General features: G+C 38.7%; 1 protein-coding gene across 4 annotated transcripts in view; it reads right to left on the minus strand.

Annotated features, from left to right (window-relative positions):
• Positions 1–4,562: 4,562 nt before the first annotated feature.
• The window catches only part of TBCK (TBC1 domain containing kinase), a 237,684-nt gene continuing 217,695 nt past the window's right edge, over positions 4,563–24,551 (minus strand). For all 4 annotated transcript variants that reach the window (XM_081226529.1, XM_081226526.1, XM_081226527.1 and 1 more), the window contains exon 26: positions 4,563–5,249. In XM_081226529.1, coding sequence (XP_081082655.1) covers positions 5,139–5,249 — 111 coding nt within the window. In that variant the 3' untranslated portion in view covers positions 4,563–5,138. The remainder of the gene's footprint in view (positions 5,250–24,551) is intronic.

The following is a 24,551-nucleotide window of genomic DNA, read 5'->3' on the forward strand; positions in this document are numbered from 1 at the left end:
ATAAAAGTAATTTTTTTTTTAAGTTAGCAAGTGACCTAACTGATCTCTATTTCTTCTCTTGTATGATTAATAGACCTAGAAACTCGCTAACCATCTCGTCTCCTTGTTAGTCTCCCTCTTCGACTTTCCACACTTGACTAGGAGGCTGATACAAGGACTTTTTCCAATTCTTCGAGCCTGGTGCCTGGCAAAGACATAGAAGACAAAGGTTAAAGGCCAACTTTGACCCGGTATACCAAGGACTTGACTGTAGACAGAAACCATGTGGTTCTCTACCAGAGACGTGTTTTCTCGATAATGCTGTCTTGGAGTCGAAGAGGTAACTTAATACATAGCAGGAGTTCCTGGAACAGTGGTTCTCCCCTCAGATTGGGGGAATGCAGATACTTAATGGCATTTTTTTTTTTTTTGGAAAATCTTTACTTTTGAGTGGGTGAATATGGAAGGGGCAGTGAGAGTGGCATCTGCTAGGAGCTGATACTAAGTGGCACATCTACGAAGGTCATAGAGTCAACAGTGAGTTTAATCAACATTATTTTGTGCTTCATTTTTGTATCCTATGCCTAATATAACACAGGCCTGACCTAAATTTGACCTGTAATAGATGTGTAATGGGTTGAAACTAGTGTTCTCTCCCTTCTCTATCTGTATGTTGTGGACAGAGAAATGTGTTAAGAATCAGGAAAGCAGAATTGTAATTTTGGATCTGTCTTTTACTAGCTATGTGATTTTCACAAAATCATTTCACTGTTCTTATTGTTTGGACAATGATGCTTGTATTGGATGACCTTTAAATTCCTTTTACCTTCATGATTTATAATCTATAGATAATATAATGACCATAGGACGGTTAAAATCAGTAGTTTTCTGGTAAATATTATTGACTGGCTTTCAAAAAAATAAAAAATAAATAAAAAGAAAGCTGTGATTTATGATGTTTGTCTACTTCTAAATACTCCTGCTGTGGCCAATTTTAAGCTACCAAGGTGAGATCACTGAACGTGGAATTGGGAAGAAATGGGCATGTTCAGCTATTCCAAGCCAAGAGGAGCCAGTTCTAGCACACTATAAGCCCCCAAACAGTAAATTATTCTACCCTAAAAGACTGAAAAGTATGCTAATATAGTTGAGAAGAAATTAATTATGGTAAACAAAAAAAAAGTTTCCAGCGTTAATGAGAAAATTAATGCATGGATTGTCTCAATTTTTAATACTGTGACTAGTGACCACACTGTAACAGTTTTTAAAAAGAATGGTAGGCATGTAATGTTTTTCAAAAAGTCAGATACAGGGTTTCCCTGGTGGCGCAGTGGCTAACAATCCGCCTGCCAATGCAGGTGTCACGGGTTCGAGCCCTGGTCCGGGAAGATCCCACATAGCGTGGAGCAACTAAGCCCGTGCGCCACAACTACTGAGCCTGTGCTCTAGAGCCCATGAGCCACAACTACTGAGCTCGCGTGCCACAGCTACTGAAGCCCACGTGCCTAGAGCCTGTGCTCTGCAACAAGAAAAACCACTTCAATGAGAAGCCTGTGCACCACAACGAAGAGTAGCCCCCACTCGCTGCAACTAGAGAAAGCCACGCGCAGCAATGAAGACCCAATGCAGCCAAAAATAAATGTATAATAAAAAATAAATTTATAAAAATTCACAAATACGTGTAAAGACAGTATTAGTTTCAAAAGTTGAATCTTTTAGTATGACAGGAAGCAATATTTAGAATATGATCTAATGCTTTAAGTGCTCTTGCTATAGCTCCAAGATTAGTCTTAAGCCAAGACAGGACAGTGTTTACATCTCCACCACACAGAGGATTAATATATATCAAGGAATGTTGGCAATACTATACGTTGGTACCCATTCATGCATTGATTATTGGTCACCACGAGCATTAGAACAGAATGGTATTATTGAAATGCTGCAAACAATGCAAACTAAAAATGAGTCCTCTGAAAGGGATGAGAAAGGATATCAAAGAATGTCTATTAGACCTATTTTATTATTCTTTTTAAATTTAGCATTTCTGTGTTTTGGGAAAGGGATGCAACTAGCTTAGCTTATTCTGTTGTTGGAAGTGATTTGCTCCAACTTCTAGGATTATAGAATTTTAGAGTTGGGTAGAATATTCGAGATCCTTTCTTCACTGCGTGAATTGAGATTTCCATTTATTTATATATCATCAGGTACCAGATAAGTTTGGCACTTGAAAAATTACCTGGGTTTTTTCTATTCATATAAAATATCTAAGCTAGAGATTCAATTCAGTTTTACGTTTATCAAGCATCTCCAGTGTACTGGGTTGCTGAAGATAACAAGAGGTATAAATTATGGACTCTGACTTTAAAGGGAGCTCATATTTTAAAAATAGGGGTTCCAAATGTGAACAGATAATTGCAAAATGATGCAATAAGTCTGTTATTAGAAGTATGAATGGAATGCTTTGATAGACTTGAGGCTCTTAATGCAGTACAGGGAAGTCAGAGAAGACTGGAGAATATGCTACTGGTGCTGGATTATGAAGCATTTATAAATGTACGTGTGTGTGTGTGTGTGTGTCTATGGGGCTGGTGGTGGTAGCAAGGGCATTCCAGGCAGAGGGAAGAGACTGCTGATGCCAGAAACAAACAGTGTTGACAGTGACAGTGTAGGAGTCAATAATATATCAAAAAGAACCTCTACAAAGGTTTAATTCAACAAATAGGTGTTGAGGTCAACTTTGTTGAAATCATCTGCCATCGAATAACACGCCCTTCATGTAGACATGGCAGTGATTGTATGCTCTTTCTTATTTTACTGTTGAGAATATTACATATTATTCGTAATTTCAATGTTTAAAAAAGCTTCCATTTTTTTTCAAAATAAGCCTAAACATATCAAGTTTTAAGACAGACCAATTGCAAAATTGTGATGCAGGTTGGCTACTATTATCTGCTCCCACAGCTCTCCTCACAACACTCAGGTCTTCACCCTCTCTCATTACCTACCACCCCATTCAGTTCAAATCTCTGCTGCTCCATCTTTCTCTGCTTTCTCAGGAAGGCAAAGTTAAAACTCAGAACCATTCCTTCCAAAAGATCATCAGTGCTGCACTATGATTATGAAGTCAAATAAGTCATCCAAGATTGAAGGAAAGGGCAGGAGGACTTATTTTCCTAACTAGGGTAGATAATGGCCCAAAAATGATGTTAGAGAAATCATGGTAAAATTTTCTTTTCTCATTAATTATCACATTTTTACTTTGTATATTATGTAAAGATCACAGAATTACATAACCACTGATTATGTCAGTGTCTTGTAAGTAGTAGGTATTCAAAATGTATTTGGTGAATGACTGAATATAACTTAATTGAGCAAAACAAACAAAATAACACAGCTGCTGGGATAACTTGATAGCCACATGCAAGAATGAAGTTGGATACTTACCTCACTCCATATACAAAAATTAAAGACCTTGGGAGGGGTTAATGGGGAATGACTGCTAATAGGTACACGATTTCTTTTTTGGGTTTTGAAAATGTTCTGAAATTAGATAGCAGTGATGATTGCACAGTTTTGTGAATCTACTAAAAAAAATGATTTGTACATTTTAAAAGGGTGAATTTTAAGGTATGTGATTATATCTGAATAAAAAAATAGATGCCCAAAACACCCAAAACAAACAGCAACAATAAAACCATAGTTAAGAAAGCTTTGAGGCTCTCATTGAAATGTTCTACCTAGGTAGTCCTAACATTGAAGAAGAATATAAGTTAAAGATGAAAGAACATGTTTTAGTTAAAACAAAATTGAAAATAGTAAAAAAGATGCACTGTATTTTAATAATGCTAAGATGCATATTTTTTCACATTTCTGAAATGGAAATGAATCTTGTAATTGCTGGTGTGTCACAGTTTATTTGGCTGCTTTTTTTCTTTCTCCATGGTACATAAATTGTGATATATCTTAGCTTCAGTGAAATGCTTAATTTTGTGAATAATGTGACAGAGGCTGCCAGTTGTCCCTCAATGTATTCTCCTCTTCTCACATAGTAATAACATTTTTTAACTGGGTAAATGGCTGCCCAGCCAAAACTGTACTCCAGATTTTCTTGATAGCTAGTTGTGGCCACATGTGTAAGTTCTGGTGAGCGGTATGTACGCAGAAGTAATATATGCACCTTCTGGTTTGTGCCCTTAAAGAGAAGGAGTGTGCCCTCCCTTCTCTCCTTCTCTTTTTTTCCTCCCTCCCTACTTTTTCCTTCTCTCTCTTTTTTTGTTTTCCCTCCCTCCTCCTTCATTCCTTTCCTTCTAAATTGTAGATATCATGGTGGGAGCTAATGGCCATCTTGATCTATGAGATAGAAACTAAGTGTTGAGGGTGGTAAAGAATAAGAACAGACACCTGAGTACTTAATGCTAATGAAACCAATACACTAGCCCTAGATTGACTATGCAGACTTTTATGTGAGAGACAAATAAAGTTCTAGCTTGTCTAAGTCACTCTTATTTTGGGTGTCTCAGCTACAGGAGCTGAAAAATATTCTATATAATATGAATGGTTTCTTACTTTCATTTTTCTTGAAGTAAACTGTTATTACTTTCTCCAAAGGGTTATATTCTGCTCCCTCTAAACACACACACACACACACACACACACACACACACACACATATATATCTGGGCCCAAAATGAGTTACCAAATATAGCATTTACTTATAAGGAATGTATTGTGAATAGCTTTTCAGTTTTCATTATCATGGAAGGATGATTTCAGCTCACATTCAGTCTATATTTCTAAAGAATACCTTTGTTAGGACTGTCCAATGCAATGGAAGACAGCCTTTTCAGTGTAACTGAGACTTCTTGATAATGCTAAATGTGCCTCGTCAGTTGAATTCTTCTGGCTTTGCATTGGTGCGGGAAAAATACATGATCGGATTTCACTGTTAAGAAAATTCTTGCAGCAATACATGTACAGTCAAGTTTGTTGCCTGGATAGCTGAACACTTCGGTCATGAGATTAAAAAAAAAAATGTCTCATGACAAAACTTGAAATGGAAATGTAACAATCTGGAAGTCTAGTTCTGCCTTAGAGTGGCAAGGCTGTGAAGAGCTGTGCTGCTGGGGGTGATGCCACTCTGTCCTTTTGACAGCCAGACTTCATATCTGAGGAGAAGGGACAGTGAGGAGGCCTGTTGGCTTGAGCTTATTAATGCCACCATCTAGAATACAGATTCTTGGATATTTCATCTTCACAAGATGAGCCGCAAACTGAAAAAAAAAAAGGACAGATTTATAAAGGATACATAAAATTGATATATCTCCAATCCCGTTTTTTTCTCAAGCTGTGATAGACAAATGATAATGATATTACTGCTGTCACTGTTCTATCAACGAATCATTAATTTAGTTTTTAATATAAATTAAATCCCTCTTTTCAAACATATTTATGCTATGGGATAAATGTCTCTCTTTAATTCTCTTGTAAACTTGTTTGAATAGGCAATAAATATACTTGGTAAACAATTCAAACAATATAAAAGGGTATACCATGAGACTATACAGGTAAATTCCTCCTACCTCTGTTCTCAGTCTCCCTCTCCAGAGAACATTAATATTCCTATTTTTCATATATCCTTCCAGTGAGAGTCAAAACATTCTCAAATCTATATTTTGAACAATTTTTACAGTATTTTCAACATATTAGTTATTGCAATTACATGCACAATATCCCAGAGAAGGCCCATGAACCGGTTCTAACATGTTTTTGGAGCAACTGCAATGAACAGTTTGAGACCATAATTTTGGAATAAATTTGAAGGACTGCTCCAAGAAGTCTTCTAGATGCCTAGCAAAGCAGGGCTTTGAAAAATTATCAAGACATACACATTTCTCTCTGACTTGCCCATGTCTACCTATCCAGGATCATTGATTATCTTTCTCTACTCCTTGTACTTTACGATGAAGCAGACATGGACTGTAATCAATCCCCTGACAGATGGGGTCACTTTAGGATTCAGAGACTTTTTTGGTTGTGCACTGTCTGTTGGAAACATGCTCCATTTCCCACCAACTCCTGGTCCCCTGTTTTAGTTTCTCCTCACAAGCAACCCCCCACCCTGACCTGCCTAATTTCTACTTACTTCCTTACTCAGACAATTTCTTGTTTAGGAGTTTCCATTAGGGGGCCCTCTCTTCAGGCCCCCAGATTTTTTGTGCAAATCTCTACCTTTGGCTTACCACATTTATTTAAATTGCCCATTTAAGAGCCTGCCTTCCTTTAGCAAACCGTAAACTCCTCTAGGACAGTGAGAGTGTTGTTTCTTTTTCTCTCTCTCTTTTTTTAACATCTTTATTGTAGTATAATTGCTTTACAATGGTGTGTTAGTTTATGCTTTATAACAAAGTGAATCAGTTATACATATACATATGTTCCCATATCTCTTCCCTCTTGCATCTCCCTCCCTCCCACCCTCCCTATCCCACCCCTTTAGGTGGTCACAAAGCACCTAGCTGATCTCCCTGTGCTATGCGGTTGCTTCCCAGTAGCTATCTATTTTACATTTGGTAGTGTATATATGTCCATGCCACTCTCTCACGTCGTCCCAGCTTACCCTTCCCCCTCCCTGTGTCCTCAACTCCATTCTCTACGTCTGCATCTTTATTCCTGTCCTGCCCCTAGGTTCATCAGAATCTTTTTTTTTTTTTTTTTTAAGATTCCATATATATGTGTTAGCATACGGTATCTGCTTTTCTCTTTCTGACTTACTTCACTCTGTATGACAGAGTCTAGGTCCATCCACCTCACAACAAATAACTCAGTTTCATTTCTTTTTATGGCTGAGTAATATTGCATTGTATAAATGTGCCACATCTTCTTTATCCAGTCATCTGTCAATGGACACTTAGGTTGCTTCCATGTCCTGGCTATTGTAAATAGTGCTGCAGTGAACATTGTGGTACATGACTCTTTTGAATTATGGTTTTCTCAGGGTATATGCCCAGTAATGGGATTGCTGGGTCATATGGTAGTTCTATTTTTAGTTTTTTAAGGAACCTCCATAATGTTCTCCATAGTGGCTGTATCAATTTACATTCCCACCAACAGTGCAAGAGGGTTCCCTTTTCGACATACCCTCTCCAGCATTTATTGTTTGTAGATTTTTTGATGATGGCCATTCTGACCGGTGTGAAGTGATACCTCATTGTAGTTTTGATTTGCATTCCTCTAATGATTAGTGATGTTGAGCATCTTTTCATGTGTTTGTTGGCAATCTGTATAACTTCTTTGGAGAAATGTCTATATAGGTCTTCTGCCCATTTTTGGACTGGGTTGTTTGTTTTTTTGAGATTGAGCTTCATGAGCTGCTTGTATATTTTGGAGATAATCCTTTGTCAGTTACTCCATTTGCAAATATTTTCTCCCATTCTGAGGGTTGTCTTTTCATCTTGTTCATCGTTTCTTTCGCTGTGCAAAAGCTTTTAAGTGTCATTAGGTTCCATTTGTTTATTTTTAATTTCCATTTCTCTAGGACACGGGTCAAAAAGGATCTTGCTGTGATGTATGTCAGAGTGTTCTGCCTATGTTTTATTTTAAGAGTTTGACAGTGTCTGGCCTTACATTTAGGTCTTTAATCCATTTTGAGTTTATTTTTGTGTATAGTGTTAGGAAGTGTTCTAATTTCATTCTTTTACATGTAGCTGTCCAGTTTTCCCAGCACCACTTATTGAAGAGGCTGTCTTTCCTCCATTGTATACCCTTGCCTCCTTTATCAAAGATAAGGTGACCATATGTGCATGGGTTTATCTCTAGACTTTCTATCCTGTTCCGTTGATCTATCTTTCTGTTTTTGTGCCAGTACCATACTGTCTTGATTACCGTAGCACTGTAGTATAGTCTGAAGTCAGGGAGCCTGATTCCTCCAGCTCCGTTTTTCTTTCTCAAGATTGCTTTGGCTATTCGGGTTCTTTTGTGTTTCCATACAAATTGTGCAATTTTTTTTCTAGTTCTGTGAAAAATGCCATTGGTAGTTTGATAGGGATTGCACAGAATCTGTAGACTGCTTTGGATAGTATAGTCCCTAGTGCCCGGCACGTGGCAGGGTCTCAATATACGCCTGTTGGTCTCAACTAAACTATGGTAAAGGACAAATACCCAAGGGCAAAAGGGTAAGAAGTAGAGGTAAAGAAAGTTTTCTTTAGCTCTCTGGCCATTCTCTGTCTATAGGTGGTGTCCTATTCCTCCCCCTTGTGTGTTTGTGTCCTCACGTTTTTCTCAATTACTTTATCATAACCTGATCTCAGATCCTTCAAGAAAAATGATTATTACCTGCTCACAGTGCTACTGCCTCTTGGAAGTATTTGAAGCTTAATATTGGTGAAGTCTCAAGCCAGCAGTCTAGACTTTACGGGTTCAAAAGAATCAGCTGAGTGGTTTGGTCAGGATAACTTCAAGGCCTCACTCAGAGATTCTGTTTATTGAGCTTCGGCTCAGGAATGTGTTTTTTGTTTTTGTTTTTATTTTTCAACAAACACCATTAGATGATTCTAAAGTAGGTCTGTGGACAATATTTTCAAAAATACTATCTTAAGCCCAAGGATAAAGATATCGTAAGTAGGTGAAATATTGGGTTGGCCAAAAAGTTCATTCGGTCCTTTTCCATAAGATGGCTGTAGTAGAACTTAGTTGCTTTAATGTCATTTGAAACAATTTTGTTAGACTGTACTGTGACAGCTGTCATAGAAGCGTGCGTTTAAAAAAAATTTATCAAAACTGGTGAATTTTTGTGTAGCCATTTTAATATTGAAGATGGAAGAAAAAAGCAACATTTTTGGCATATTATGCTTTAATATTTCAAGAAAGGTTAAAAACACAACTGAAACGCAAAAAAAGACTTGTGCAGCATATGGAGAAGATGCTGTGACTGATCGAACGTGTCAAAAGTGGTTTGTGAAGTTTCGTGCTGGAGATTTCTCACTGCACGATGCTCCATGGTTGGGTAGAGAGGTTGAAGTTGATAACGATCAAATCGAGACACTAATTGAGAACACTGAGCATTATACCATGAGGGAGATAGCCGACATACTCAAAACATCCAAATCAAGCGTTGAAAATCATCTGCACCAGCTTGGTTATGTGAATCGCTTTGATGTTTAGGTTCTACATAAGTTAAGTGAAAAAAACCTTCTTGACCATATTTCCGCATGCGATTCTTTGCTGAAACGGAATGAAAATGTTCTGTTTTTAAAACAAATTGTGATGGGCGATGAAAAGTGGATACTGTACAATAACGTGGAATGGAAGAGATCGTGGGGCAAGTGAAATGAACCACCACCAACCACACCAAAGGCCGGTCTTCATCCAAAGAAGGTGATGTTGTATATGTGGTGGGATTGGAAGGGAGTCCTCTATTATGAGCTCCTTCCAGAAAACCAAATGATTAATTCCAACAAGTACTGCTCCCCATTAGACCAACTGAAAGCAGTACTAGACGAAAAGCATCCAGAACTAGTCAACAGAAAACGCATAATCTTCCATCAGGATAATGCAAGACTGCATGTTTCTTTTATTTGCCTTCACCATTTTCCAGCTCAGTAGCAGCCTACTGCTACTAAATGTAGCCTACTGCTACATTTATTTCGGTCTTTACAAAATTCTCTTAATGGAAAAAATTTCGATTCCCTAGAAGACTGTAAAAGGCACCTGGACCAGCTCTTTGCTCAAAAAGATGAAAAGTTTTGGGACGATGGAATTATAAAATTGCCTGAAAAATGGCAGAAGGTAATGGAACAAAACGGTGAACACATTGTTCAATAAAGTTCTTGGTGAAAATGAAAAATGTTTCATTTATTTTTACTTAAATACCGAAGGAACTTTTTGGCCAACCCATAGATGTTGTTGGACTCAGATCTTAGCAATTTTCAAAACTAACAGAAAAGGAACTCAGTACTGCTGACCCCACTTAACTTTTCCACAATTCTCTGCAATGCCTTAAGTGAGATTCAAGTGCTGTTCATGTTTTAGAGCATAAGCTCTTTTAGAGCCACTGAGGATATCCTTAATAGTAATTAATGTTGAAGAGAAATAGTGTACTGTATTTCAAAAGGTATCAAGTGAGCTAGAGTGTAAAGTGACCTGATCTTCATCCTGTGCTTCTTGCTTATTTCTCTTTCAACCAGTCCTTAAGAACAGAGGCACCAGATTCACCTGTCCCAAGTCACATGTGCAGGCAGCACAGTCTCTGGTACTATATGATTACTGAAACATCTTGGCTTCATTCTCCGACATGCAGCAATACAATTACCATTTAGGTCGAAATTCTAAGATAAACATACCATTACTCAGAAGGGCTTGTGGATAAGCAGTCTTAGCGTTCAGTACTTTCAAAACACTACAGAAGTCAGAAAATGCGTAAGAAAGGACTTACTGTACATTTACCTAATCTCTCTTAAACTATGCTGTAGAGCTGGAAAGAGCTCCCACTGTTATTGTAAGGAGGGACATAACAAGTAGGCTGCTACTGAGCTGGAAAATGGTGAAGGCAAAGCAGGCAGAACAGAGCATTTTAGAACAATCAGGCTGCTGCGATGTGGGAGGTCTAAGAAGAAAAGCAGAAATGGAGTACAAGGAGATGGCAAATGTTCAGGTGCCTTGAAATGAAGCAAGGCTGTGCCTAAGTAAAGAAAAAGAGCAAGTGTTGAATTTTCAGGTTAAGATTATGAGTTCTGCTCCTCCAATCCTCTGCTTGTTGTTCCAATTATCCATGTTACATACTGGCCCCTAACAGTGAAGCCACGACAGCATCTTTCCACTCCTACCATGGAAAGAGCTCTTCTCCATCTATTCATTCATTTGTTCATTCACTTACCAATCAAACATTTCACTGAATTCCTACTAAGTACCAGGCACTGTTTTAGTTTTTGCAGTGCTTACAGTTCAGTGGAGGAGACAGTAGCAAACAGTATCAAGCAGTATGGCTATTACAAAAACAAAAGTTCAAGGTACTCCTGAATTTAACAGGGGTTAGGGGGCTGTTGCCCTCTCCCCATTCCTCTTTCATTAGTAACCTGGAGGGAATGAGAACCCAGAAGTGATGGTCACTGTCGTTACACTGATCAGGTAGCACTCTCTGAGTCTATAGCTTGACAGGTTAGGGAGGAAAGAAAGGGCTATGAATCCACTGTGTGAAAAAAGCCATGTCACTTATGGAGAAGATATATGGTGGAACAGAGGAGAACCAGGCACAGAGAGTTCAGAGTTTCATCCATCTTTTACTTTCATCTGAAATCGGCAGCTTTACTGAGTGAATAGACAGGATACTGGACTTTGGTGATGAAGCATCTGGTGTAGACTACAACTGCAGCTTTGGGAGAGGCCTGACTTCAAACGGAAATCATAAACCTAGACTTACTGAATGATATCCTTGGTGGAAGTGGCAAGATATCATACTGGACCAGTGTTATGAAGCCATCAGATTCATCTAGGTGCTTTCAGTAAAACACTGATACCCAGGCCCACTCCACACCAGTAAGAAGTAGAGTTTCTTGGGATGAAGCTCCAGCAACATTTTTGGTTTTTTTCACCTATAATTCTAGGTGATTCTATTGTGTAGCCAGATTGAGGATTGCTTTATTACATAATGAGATTCATTTGCTGGTCAGGTTTGTCTGGGACTTCAAACTGTAATTTTTTAAGTATAGTACTGTGTGGAGAGCAAGTCTCTTTGCACTAAAAGAGGCTGCCATGTTGTGGGGCTGGAATTTGTAAGACCAAGTCCTGCCTGGAGACAATGGGGCTCCTCAAACTGCACAACCAGTTGAGATCTAGCAGGCAACATCCTACGTGGAGTTGGCAGAATCTGGTATTCGCTGGGACAGAATTTTGGGAATCACAGACTGCAGGGGGAGCTGCATTTCTTGGGGAAGTACTCCCATTTGGAGAGGGCAAAGCTCTGGTATTTTTGTCATTCCTCTGGTTAGTGGGATCTGGTGGTGGTACTCGTTTCTAGGGCTTGGGTAGGCACACCTCAAATCATCACTGTCTGAAAGTGGCAGGCTCTTGTGGGTGCCACTCCATCTTGTTTTCTCTCTTTATCTTGCATCTGAGCTTGGACTAAGAGGCTGGCATGTTTGTCTAGAGGAAGTCAAGTTCTACTGTAGCAGGAGAATGAGTGGAGGAAAGGGATTTTTGAACTGCCACAGAGTAGTGCATGTCAACTAAGGTCAAGAAATTAAAGCTGAGAACAGGTAAGATTTGTGAGGGGTACAGACCAGGATCATGTTGTTTCTCACTGGGTATCCTAAGACACAGTTTTGGGTGGAACCTATAGTAGCAGCAGGAAGCTAAGAAAACTGGGCTCCTCAAGATTCTGCAAGGAGCACATTGCAGACAATTAAGCACATTGCAAACAATTAATTGGCCTTGTGAGTTTTAAGTTCATATTGGGGACTGGACAATGGGCATGAATTGACCAACTCCCTGGTGAAGCTCAAGCTGAGAAGTCTCTCTCTTCCATTTATTTGTCCATTCCTTTCCCTGACAAATAATGCTAAATTTGGGGTAATATTTCAAAAGTGAAATATCACTTTTGGTTGGGTATGGAACTGAATAAGGGAACTGGCAATTAACCTGTAAAGAGCAACTGTAGCAATTTCATTTTCTTGGTTTTATGGATGTGAAGCTGATGATGTGCTAGTTTTATGTGTCCTCTTGATCCTCTAGAATGATGAAACTGTGGTGCACATTTAATATTTCTGGCACCGCGTGGTTGGAGCTGCGCTGATACTTTATGCATGTTATGTACCTATTTCTAAGAGTTTGGCTGGACAACTCAGGTAAACACATTTGAGATGAGAAGTAAGATATGGGGTGATTTCTCCATCTGGAGTACAGTGTGGCCTTAAATATAACCCAAGGCCTGTCTTGTCCTGATTATTTAAGAGATTTCTGGAGTCATTAATAAATGTCTTGATCATTTTAACTGCCCAACTCAGTGATCCCAATTAGAAACATAAGAGCTGCGACAAGGATTAGCAGGAAAGAGGTAGAAATGATTTAACTAGTACTCCACTGATCTCTTCCCTCAATTATACAATAATTTTAAAATGTCATTTTTTGTTTTGTTCCTTATTATGTTCCTCCCATAACTGAGAAAAGTATTCTGTCTCCTGCTAGTTTTCTGTACCCAGATATTTTATAATTAACATACTGACATTTATTTTCTTAAGAGTACTACATATGTTCATTTTTATAAATAAACTACATAAGAGACTTCCGGGTAAGATGGCGGAAGAGTAAGACGCGGAGATCACCTTCCTCCCCACGGATACACCAGAAATACAGCTACACGTGGAACAACTCCTACAGAACACCTACTGAACGCTGGCAGAAGACCCCAGACCTCCCAAAAGGCAAGAAACTCCCCACATACCTGGGTAGGGCAAAGCGGAGAGATTCCCGCACAGAGGATCGGTGCCGAGCGGCACTCACCAGCCCGAGAGGCTTGTCTGCTCGCTCGCCGGGGCAGGCGGCACTGGAAGCTGAGGCTCGGGCTTCCGTCAGAGCTCAGGGAGAGGACTGGGGCTGGCGGCGAGAACTCAGCCTGAAGGGGGCTAATGTGCCACAGCTAGCCGGCAGGGAGTCCGGGAAAACTCTGGAGCTGCCGAAGAGGCAAGAGACTTTTTCTTCCCTCTTGGTTTCCTGGTGCGCGAGGAGAGGGGATTAAGAGCGCTGCTTAAAGGGGCTACGCAGACGGGCGCGAGTCACGACTGAAAGCGCGGAGCCCAGTGACGGGCGTGAGACGCTGGGGCTGCTGCTGCCGCCACCAAGAAGCCTGTGTGCGAGCGCAGGACACTGTCCACGCCGCCCTTCTGGGAGCCTGTGCAGCCCGCCACTGCCGGGGTCCCGGGATCCAGAGACGGCTTCCCTGGGAGAACGCACGGCGCGCCTCGGGCTGGTGCAACGTCACGCCGACCTCTGCCGCTGCAGGCTCGCCCCGCACTCCGTGCCCCTCCCTCCCGCCCGGCCTGAGTGAGCCAGAGTCCCCGAAGAGGCTGCTCCTTTAACCCTGTCCTGTCTGAGCGAAGAACAGACGCCCTCCGGCGACCTACACGCAGAGGCGGGGCCAAATCCAAAGCTGAGACCCAGGAGCTGTGAGAACAAAGAAGAGAAAGAGAAACCTCTCCCAGCAGCCTCAGAAGCAGCGGATTAAAGCTCCACAATCAACTTGATGTACCCTGCATCTGTGGAATACATGAATAGACGACAAATCATCGCAAATTGAGGAGCCAGGAGTCAGTGCTGTGCCTCTGAGGTGGGAGAGCCAACTTCAGGACACTGGTCCACAAGAGACCTCCCAGCTCCACATAATATCAAACGGAGAAAATCTTCCAGAGATCTCCATCTCAACACCAGCACCCAGCTTCACTCAACGACCAGCAAGCTACAGTGCTGGACACCCTATGCCAAACAACTAGCAAGACAGGAACACAACGCCACCCATTAGCAGAGAGGTGGCCTAAAATCATAAAAAGTCCGCAGACACCCCCAAAACACACCACCAGACGTGGACCTGCCCACCAGAAAGACAAGATCCAGCCTCATCCACCAGAACACAGGCACTAGTCCCCTCCACCAGGAAGCCTACACAACCCACTAAACCAACCTTAGCCACTGGGGACAGACACCAAAAACAACGGGAACTACGAACCTGCAGCCTGCAAAAAGGAGACCCCAAACACAGTAACATAAGCAAAATTAGAAGACAGAAAAACACACAGCAGGAGAAGGAGCAAGATAAAAACCCACCAGACCTAACAAATGAAGAGGTAATAGGCAGTCTACCTGAAAAAGAATTCAGAATAATGATGGTAAAGATGATCCAAGATTCTATTTCCCAGATCCAAAATCTTGGAAATAGAATAGACAAAATGCAAGAAACAGTTAACAAGGACCTAGAAGAACTAAAGATGAATCAAGCATTGATTAAAAACACAATAAATGAAATGAAAAATACTCTAGATGGGATCAATAGCAGAATAACTGAGGCAGAAGAACGGATAAGTGAGGTGGAAGATAAAATAGTGGAAATAACTGCTGCAGAGCAAAATAAAGAAAAAAGAATGAAAAGAACAGAGGACAGTCTCAGAGACCTCTGGGACAACATTAAACGCACCAACATTCGAATTATAGGGGTTCCAGAAGAAGAAGAGAAAAAGAAAGAGACTGAGAAAATATTTGAAGAGATTATAGTTGAAAACTTCCCTAATATGGGAAAGGAAATAGTTAATCAAGTCCAGGAGGCACAGAGAGTCCCATACAGAATAAACCCAAGGAGAAATACGCCAAGACACATATTAATCAAACTGTCAAAAATTAAACACAAAGAAATCATATTAAAAGCAGCAAGGCAAAAACAACAAATAACACACAAGGGAATCCCTGTCAGGATAACAGCTGATCTCTCAGCAGAAACTCTACAAGCCAGAAGGGAGTGGCAGCACATAATTAAAGTAATGAAAGAGAAAAACCTGCAACCAAGATTACTCTACCCAGCAAGGATCTCATTCAGATTTGATGGAGAAATTAAAACGTTTACAGACAAGCAAAAGCTGAGAGAGTTCACCACCACCAAACCAGCTTTACAACAAATGCTAAAGGAACTTCTCTAGGCAAGAAACACAACAGAAGGAAAAGACCTATAAAAACGAACCCAAAACAATTAAGAAAATGGGAATAGGAACATACACATCGATAATTACCTTAAATGTAAATGGATTAAATGCTCCCACCAAAAGACACAGATTGGCAGAATGGATACAAAAACAAGACCCATATATATGCTTTCTACAAGAGACCCACTTCAGACCTAGAGACACATACAGACTGAAAGTAAGGGGATGGAAAAAGATATTCCATGCAAATGGAAACCAAAAGAAAGCTGGAGTAGCAATTCTCATATCAGACAAAATAGACTTTAAAATAAAGACTACTAGAGGAGACAAAGAAGGACACTACATAATGATCAAGGGATCGATCCAAGAAGAAGATATAACAATTGTAAATATTTATGCACCCAACATAGGAGCACCTCAATACATAAGGCAAATACTAACAGCCATAAAAGGAGAAATCGACAGTAACACAATCATAGTAGGGGACTTTAACACCCCACGTTCACCAATGGACAGATCATCCAAAATGAAAATAAATAAGGAAACACAAGCTTTAAATGATACATTAAACAAGATGGACTTAATTGATATTTATAGGACATTCCATCCAAAAACAACAGAATACACATTTTTCTCAAGTGCTCATGGAACATTCTCCAGGATAGATCATATCTTGGGTCACAAATCAAGCCTTGGTAAATTTAAGAAAATTGAAATTGTATCAAGTATCTTTTCTGACCACAATGCTATGAGACTAGATATCAATTACAGGAAAAGAGCTGTAAAAAATACAAACACATGGAGGCTAAACAATACACTACTTAATAACGAAGTGATCACTGAAGAAATCAAAGAGGAAATTAAAAAATACCTAGAAACAAATGACAATGGAGACACGACGACCCAAAACCTATGGGATGCAGCAAAAGCAGTTCTAAGAGGGAAGTTTACAGCAATACAATCCTACCTTAAGAAACAGGAAACATCTCGAATAAACAACCTAACCTTGCACCTAAAGCAATTAGAGTAAGAAGAACAAAAACACCCCAAAGTTAGCAGAAGGAAAGAAATCATAAAAATCAGATCAGAAATAAATGAAAAAGAAATGAAGGAAACGATAGCAAAGATCAATAAAACTAAAAGCTGGTTCTTTGAGAAGATAAACAAAATTGATAAACCATTAGCCAGACTCATCAAGAAAAAAAGGGAGAAGACTCAAATCAATAGAATTAGAAATGAAAAAGGAGAAGTAACAACTGACACTGCAGAAATACAAAAGATCATGAGAGATTACTATAAGCAACTCTATGCCAATAAAATGGACAACCTGGAAGAAATGGACAAATTCTTAGAAATGCACAACCTGCCAAGACTGAATCAGGAAGCAATAGAAAATATGAACAGACCAATCACAAGCACTGAAATTGAAACTGTGATAAAAAATCTTCCAACAAACAAAAGCCCAGGACCAGATGGCTTCACAGGTGAATTCTATCAAGCATTTAGAGAAGAGCTAACACCTATCCTTCTCAAACTCTTCCAAAATATAGCAGAGGGAGGAACACTCCCAAACTCATTCTACGAGACCACCATCACCTTGATACCAAAACCAGACAAGGATGTCACAAAGAAAGAAAACTACAGGCCAATATCACTGATGAACATAGATGCAAAAATCCTCAACAAAATACTAGGAAACAGAATCCAACAGTACATTAAAAGGATCATACACCATGATCAAGGGGTTTATTCCAGGAATGCAAGGATTCTTCAATATATGCAAATCAATCAACGTGATACACCATATTAACAAATTGAAGGAGAAAAACCATATGATCATCTCAATAGATGCAGAGAAAGCTTTCGACAAAATTCAACACCCATTTATGATAAAAAACCCTGCAGAAAGTAGGCATAGAGGGAACTTTCCTCAACATAATAAAGGCCATATATGACAAACCCACAGCCAGCATCGTCTTCAATGGTGAAAAAGTGAAACCATTTCCACTAAGATCAGGAACAAGACAAGGTTGCCCACTCTCACCACTCTTATTCAACATAGTTTTGGAAGTTTTAGCCACAGCAATCAGAGAAGAAAAGGAAATAAAAGGAATCCAAATCGGAAAAGAAGAAGTAAAGCTGTCACTGTTTGCAGATGACATGATACTATACATAGAGAATCCTAAAGATGCTACCAGAAAACTACTAGAGCTAATCAATGAATTTGGTAAAGTTGCCGGATACAAAATTAATGCACAGAAGTCTCTGGCATTCCTATATACTAATGATGAAAAATCTGAAAGTGAAATCAAGGAAACACTCCCATTTACCATTGCAACAAAAAGAATAAAATATCTAGGAATAAACCTACCTAAGGAGAAAAAAGACCTGTATGCAGAAAATTATAAGACACTGATGAAAGAAATTAAAGATGATACAAATAGATGGAGAGATGTACCATGTTCTTGGATTGGAAGAATCAACATTGTGAAAATGACTCTACTACCCAAAGCAATCTACAGATTCAATGCAATCCCTATCAAACTACCACTGGCATTTTTCACAGAACTAGAGCAAAAAATTTCACAATTTGTATGGAAACACAAAAGACCCCGAATAGCCAAAGCAATCTTGAGAACGAAAAATGGAGCTGGAGGAATCAGGCTCCCTGACTTCAGACTATACTACAAAGCTACAGTAATCAAGACAGTATGGTACTGGCACAAAAACAGAAAGATAGATCAATGGAACAGGATAGAAAGCCCAGAGATAAACCCACGGACATATGGTCACGTTATCTTTGATAAAGGAAGCAGGAATGTACAGTGGAGAAAGGACAGTCTCTTCAATAAGTGGTGCTGGGAAAACTGGATAGGGACATGTAAAAGTATGAGATTAGATCACTCCCTAACACCATACACAAAAATAAGCTCAAAATGGATTAAAGACCTAAATGTAAGGCCAGAAACTATCAAACTCTTAGAGGAAAACATAGGCAGAACACTCTATGACATAAATCACAGCAAGATCCTTTTTGACCCACCTCCTAGAGAAATGGAAATAAAGACAAAAATAAACACATGGGACCTAATGAAACTTAAAAGCTTTTGCACAGCAAAGGAAACCATAAACAAGACCAAAAGACAACCCTCAGAATGGGAGAAAATATTTGCAAATGAAGCAACTGACAAAGGATTAATCTCCAAAATTTATAAGCAGCTCAGGCAGCTCAATAACAAAAAAACAAACAACCCAATCCAAAAATGGGCAGAAGACCTAAATAGACATTTCTCCACAGAAGATATACAGACTGCCAACAAACACATGAAAGGATGCTCAACATCTTTACTCATTAGAGAAATGCAAATCAAAACTACAATGAGATATCATCTCACACCAGTCAGAATGGCTATCATCAAAAAATCTAGAAACAATAAATGCTGGAGAGGGTGTGGAAAAAAGGGAACACTCTTGCACTGCTGGTGGGAATGTGAATTGGTACAGCCACTATGGAGAACGGTATGGAGGTTCCTTAAAAATCTACAAATAGAACTACCATATGACCCAGCAATCCCACTACTGGGCATCTACCCTGAGAAAACCATAATTCAAAAAGAGACATGTACCAAAATGTTCATAGCAGCCCTATTTACAATAGCCCGGAGATGGAAACAACCTAAGTGTCCATCATCGGATGAATGGGTAAAGAAGATGTGGCACATATATACAATGGAATATTACTCAGCCATAAAAAGAAATGAAACTGAGCTATTTGTAATGAGGTGGATAGACCTAGAGTCTGTCATACAGAGTGAAGTAAGTCAGAAAGAGAAAGACAAATACTGTATGCTGACACATATATATGGAATTTAAGAAAAAAAAATGTCATGAAGAACATAGGGCTAAGACAGGAATAAAGACACAGACCTACTAGAGAATGGACTTGAGGACATGGGAAGGGGGAAGGGTAAGCTGTGACAAAGTGAAAGAGCGGCATGGACATATATACACTACCAAACGTAAGGTAGATAGCTAGTGGGAAGCAGCCGCATAGCACAGGGAGATCAGCTCGGTGCTTTGTGACTGCCTGGAGGGGTGGGTAGGGAGGGTGGGAGGGAGACGCAAAAGGGAGGGGATATGGGAACATATGTATATGTATAACTGATTTAATTTGTTATAAAGCAAAAAATAAAAAAATAAAATTAAAAAAATAAATAAATAAATAAAATCTTGGTTTGCAGATGTAAAAAAAATAAATAAATAAATTACAACTACATAAGAAAACCCTTGCACTTTGTTGGTGGGAATGTAAATTGCTGCAGTCATTATGGAAAACAGTATGGACGTTCCTCCAAAAACTAAAAACAGAATTACCATATGACCCAGAAATCCCACTGCTGGGTATGCATCCAAAGGAAATGAAATCTGGATCTTGAAGAGGCATCTGCATTCCCATGTTCATTGCAGCACTATTTACAATAGCCAAGATACAGAAACAACCTACATGTACCCCTATGTTCATAGCAGCACTATTCACAATAGCCAAGACATGGAAACAACCTAAATGTCCATCAATGGATGAATGGATAAAGAAGATGTGGTACATATATACAATGGAATACTTACTCAGCCATAAAAAGGAACAAAATAACGCCATCTGCAGCAACATAGAAGCAACTAGAGATTATCATACTAAGTTAAGTCAGAAAGAAAAATACCATATGATATCAATTATACGTGGAATCTAAAATATGACACAAATGAACTTATCTATGAAACAGAAACAGAATCACGAACATAGAGAACAGACTGGTGGTTGCCAAGGGGGAGGGGTTTGGGACAGGGATAGACTGGGAGATTGGCATTAGTAGATGTAAGCTTTTCTATATAGAATGGATAAACAACAAGGGCCTACTCTATAGCATAGAGAACTATACTCAATATCCTATGATAAACCATAATGGAAAAGAATATTAAAAAAAAAGAATGTAGGGCTTCCCTGGTGGCGCAGTGGTTGAGAGTCCGCCTGCCGATGCAGGGGACACGGGTTCGTGTCCTGTTCTGGGAAGATCCCATATGCCATGGAGCAGCTAGGCCCGTGAGCCATGGCCACTGAGCCTGCGCGTCCGGAGCCTGTGCTCCGCAACGGGAGAGGCCACAACAGTGAGAGGCCCGCGTACCGCAAAAAAAAAAAAAAAAAAGAATGTATATATATATGTTTAACTGAATCACTTTGCCGTACAGCAGTAATTAACACAACATTGTAAATCAACTATACTTCAATTAAAAAAAAAAAAGAAACAACCTAAATGTTCATTGACAGGTAATGGATCAAGAAAATGTTGTGTATATATACAATGGATTATTAGTCAACCTTAAAAAAGAAATCCTGCCATTTGTGATACATGGGTGAACCTGGAGGATATATGCTAAGTGAAATAAGCCAGAGACATAAAAACAAATATGTATGATTTCACTTACATGTGGAATCAAAAATAGTCAAGTTCATAGAAGCACAGGTAGAATGGTGGTTGCCAGGGGTGAAGGGGTCAATGGGAGGACATGGGCAGATGTTGGTCAAAGGGTACAAAGTTTCAGTTGTGCAAGATGAATAAGTTCTGGAGATCTAATGTACAGCATGGTAACTAGTTACTATATATAGCAAGTATAACAACGCCTCATTGTATACTTGAAATTTGCTAAGAAAAAAAAGAAAAAAAAATGGTGAAGTGATGGATATATTAATTGGCTTGATTTTGGTGAATCATTTCATAATGTATACATATATAAAAACATCAAGATGTATACTTTTAATATACACAATTCTTCTGTGTCAATTACCTCATTAACAGTGAAAAAAAGGAGTGCTATAAAAGGTGTGAAATCAGTTTTCACAGTATTAACATCTAATAACAATTAGGCAGTGACTACCTTACTTTCTTATTTCACTCACAGAAGTAAAATCAGCTGGAAGGTGAAACCAAGAAGGTGAACACAAGGCCAGTAATCATCTTACACCTTACCAAAGGCACTTGTGACAAGTAAGGAGCAAAACAGGTAATTCCAGGGTATTACTCTAGCATGTTATATACTGGAATATGGTTAATCATGCAGTAAGAAAAAAAAACGGGAGTGTTTACAAAAACAGACATTATATGGTCTAAGCGCTCTGGTCCATGTTTATTTGAGAGATAACTATCTTAATGGTGTCTGGGATATTCAGAATCCATGCTATGGTGTATATTAGTCTTCTATTCTTGGAACTAATCTTTGGGGATTAGGAAATGGGACAGTGTAAAGATTTCATCTTAAAAAACGTTTTTTATAGTTTGTGTTATATAAGGGGACATATACATAATTGTAGTGCACTAACTCAATGTGTTTAAAATTTAAAAGACATTTAAAAAAAGTCTTTGAAAGTTATCAATATAAAAAACATTTATACAAAAAAGTAATGATGAAGTTTATAAATACAGAAATAATAAACTTTGTGTGATAATTTTAATATAGAAGGCCACAGAGTAGTCAGATCAGAGACAATGTCCTCAGTCCATTTCCATTTCCACAGTTAAGGAACTGAAGTAGATGAAGAATATGAAGATAACGCAGTGAAAGTTTCACTTTCTATTCTTGGCCTCCATGCTTATTTTTTAGTAAGTTGCAGTGTTATTCTCTCAAGGAGTTCGGTAATTTTTAGTAGTATGTGGGCCACTCAAGGGGTATATGAGAAAAAGAGAAGTTAATATTTTCATGTGCAGTTATAAAGTTCTCTTCTTTGTTTCTTCTATTTTACCATCTCATATATAATTCTAACAAAATCCCATGAGGAGTAAAGGAAAGGAAAATAATTTTAATGTTTTAAAGTATACATTTTAAATAGAAATGGCAAGGAAAATAAATATTTCCCAAAGTCACATGATGTCAGCATAAGTCAATGCAACTTCTGCTCCATTGTTTGCTTTGTTTCATCTCAATAACAGATATTTTTTTCCTCACATGTCCAAATGATATTTTCCTTTCCTTTCTCTTCCATTTTCCTTTGATCTCGTTTTCTTTGTTGATCTCCTCTACCAATCACTGGCACTAAAGCAAATTTTTCTTATTTATAAGCTATTTTGTAATGGAGACAATGGATTTTTACAATTTTTTGAAACACATGTAAGTTGTATCTTTTAATGGCCTTTCGACAATCTCTTGTTCAGGTTATCGCCTGGAATTTGTTTTCTTTCCTAAAATAATACATTTATAAGTTTTTAAATTTAGTTATGGTAAAGAAAAACCCTACATCTTTTTTTAAAATTAATTTTTACTGGAGTATAGTTGCTTTACAACATTGTGTTAGTTTCTGCTGTACAGCAAAGTGAATCAGCTATACGTATAAATATATCCCCTCTTTTTTGGAGTTCCTTCCCATTTAGGTCACCACAGAGCACTGAGTAGAGTTCCCTGTGCTATGCAGTAGGTTTTCATTAGTTATCTATTTTATACATAGTAGTGTATCTATGCCAACTCCTATCTCCCAATTCATCCCACTCCCTCCTTCCTCCCTTGGTATCCATACGTTTAAGAAAAACCCTACATCTTTTTGTTCTGTATTGTAGAATACTAACTGTTTATAAGTGGAAGGATTCTATATATACCCATCTAGTTTTAAGTCCCCTTTGAATTCCAGTCTGAACCTCTAAATGCTTGACTGACATTTTTTATACTGATGTCCCATTAGCACCTCAAACACAGTATGTCCAAAATTCATTACATTCTCTCCAAATTTACTTTATTTTTCTCTTTCTTATCTCTGTTAAAGGTATCAGCAACCTCCCCCCAAAACCAAAGCTGGAAACTTTAAGATGATCTTTGAGTTGAAAAAAAAAAAAGTCCTGTGGCTCTATATTATTCAGTTAGGCACAAAGCTGTGTTAGTTCTGTGATTTGTCTTGGATCCATTCCCTCTTTTTCCATTCCTCTGCTCCTACTCCATTTTAGATCCCAATTACTCTTGAATTAGTTCCTAAGTGGTTCTTGCATTTTTAGTTTTTCCCTTTCCCTTTTACCTAGCACTCTGCGGCCTACATGGTAACATTATGGAAGACCCTTAGGAAATCCTGAGACTCCAGTAACTGCTGTGTAGAGATATTTTCCTTCCTGGGGCTATTGTCCTTTAGCAAGATGAGTCAAGATCTGTGGATCCTTTACAAGGAATAGCTTGTTTATCCATAGTCAGTAAGAACAATTTGTAGCACGTACCTAAGAGCTCTTATTCAAAGTTTCATCTTGATAATATTAAGTCTAAAGTTTCTTTGAATTTTGAGAACGACGAAATTCTTCAATTTAGACTTACACTTGCCTATTCTTTATATAAATACATATATTTATATTTAAGTTAAAGGTTAATGAGAAAGAAGGTTGTCCTTTAGTATCCCAAATAAAGGTAAGAGAAGATACTGACAGGATGTTACCAGATGCCTTGAATCATATAATAAAAGCAGTGAGGCCGTTTCTTGAGTCTCCTTTTGAAAAAGTTGCAGAGCTTTGGCTATCAGTCTCAGACAAACCCCTCGGTGTCATCTTCCCCCAGCAGCCGCATAAGCTTTGCTGACACTGGGGGCTTAGAAACTAGACAGTGGGAGATTGTAAGCTTGAGACAGAAGGTCAACTAAAGGTAGAATCTGGAAAGAATCTGGCACTGAAATAGATTGGGAATATAGGGAGAGTGAAATTCTTTAACTGGTCTCTGGTTCTTGGTGTTTTAAAATTTTGATTTCATTGTGGGATCAAGGGCAAAAGAGATGGGAGACACTTTAAAAGTAATTTTCCAAATGACTTTCTAAAATACAGCTGATAGTGTCACTTTCCTTCTCTAAAACCTTTAATAGCTCCCCACTCCTAAAATGTAAACTCCCTA

The sequence above is a fragment of the Mesoplodon bidens genome (assembly GCF_964165515.1).
Source record: "Mesoplodon bidens genome assembly, chromosome: 1".
NCBI lineage: Eukaryota > Metazoa > Chordata > Mammalia > Artiodactyla > Ziphiidae > Mesoplodon > Mesoplodon bidens.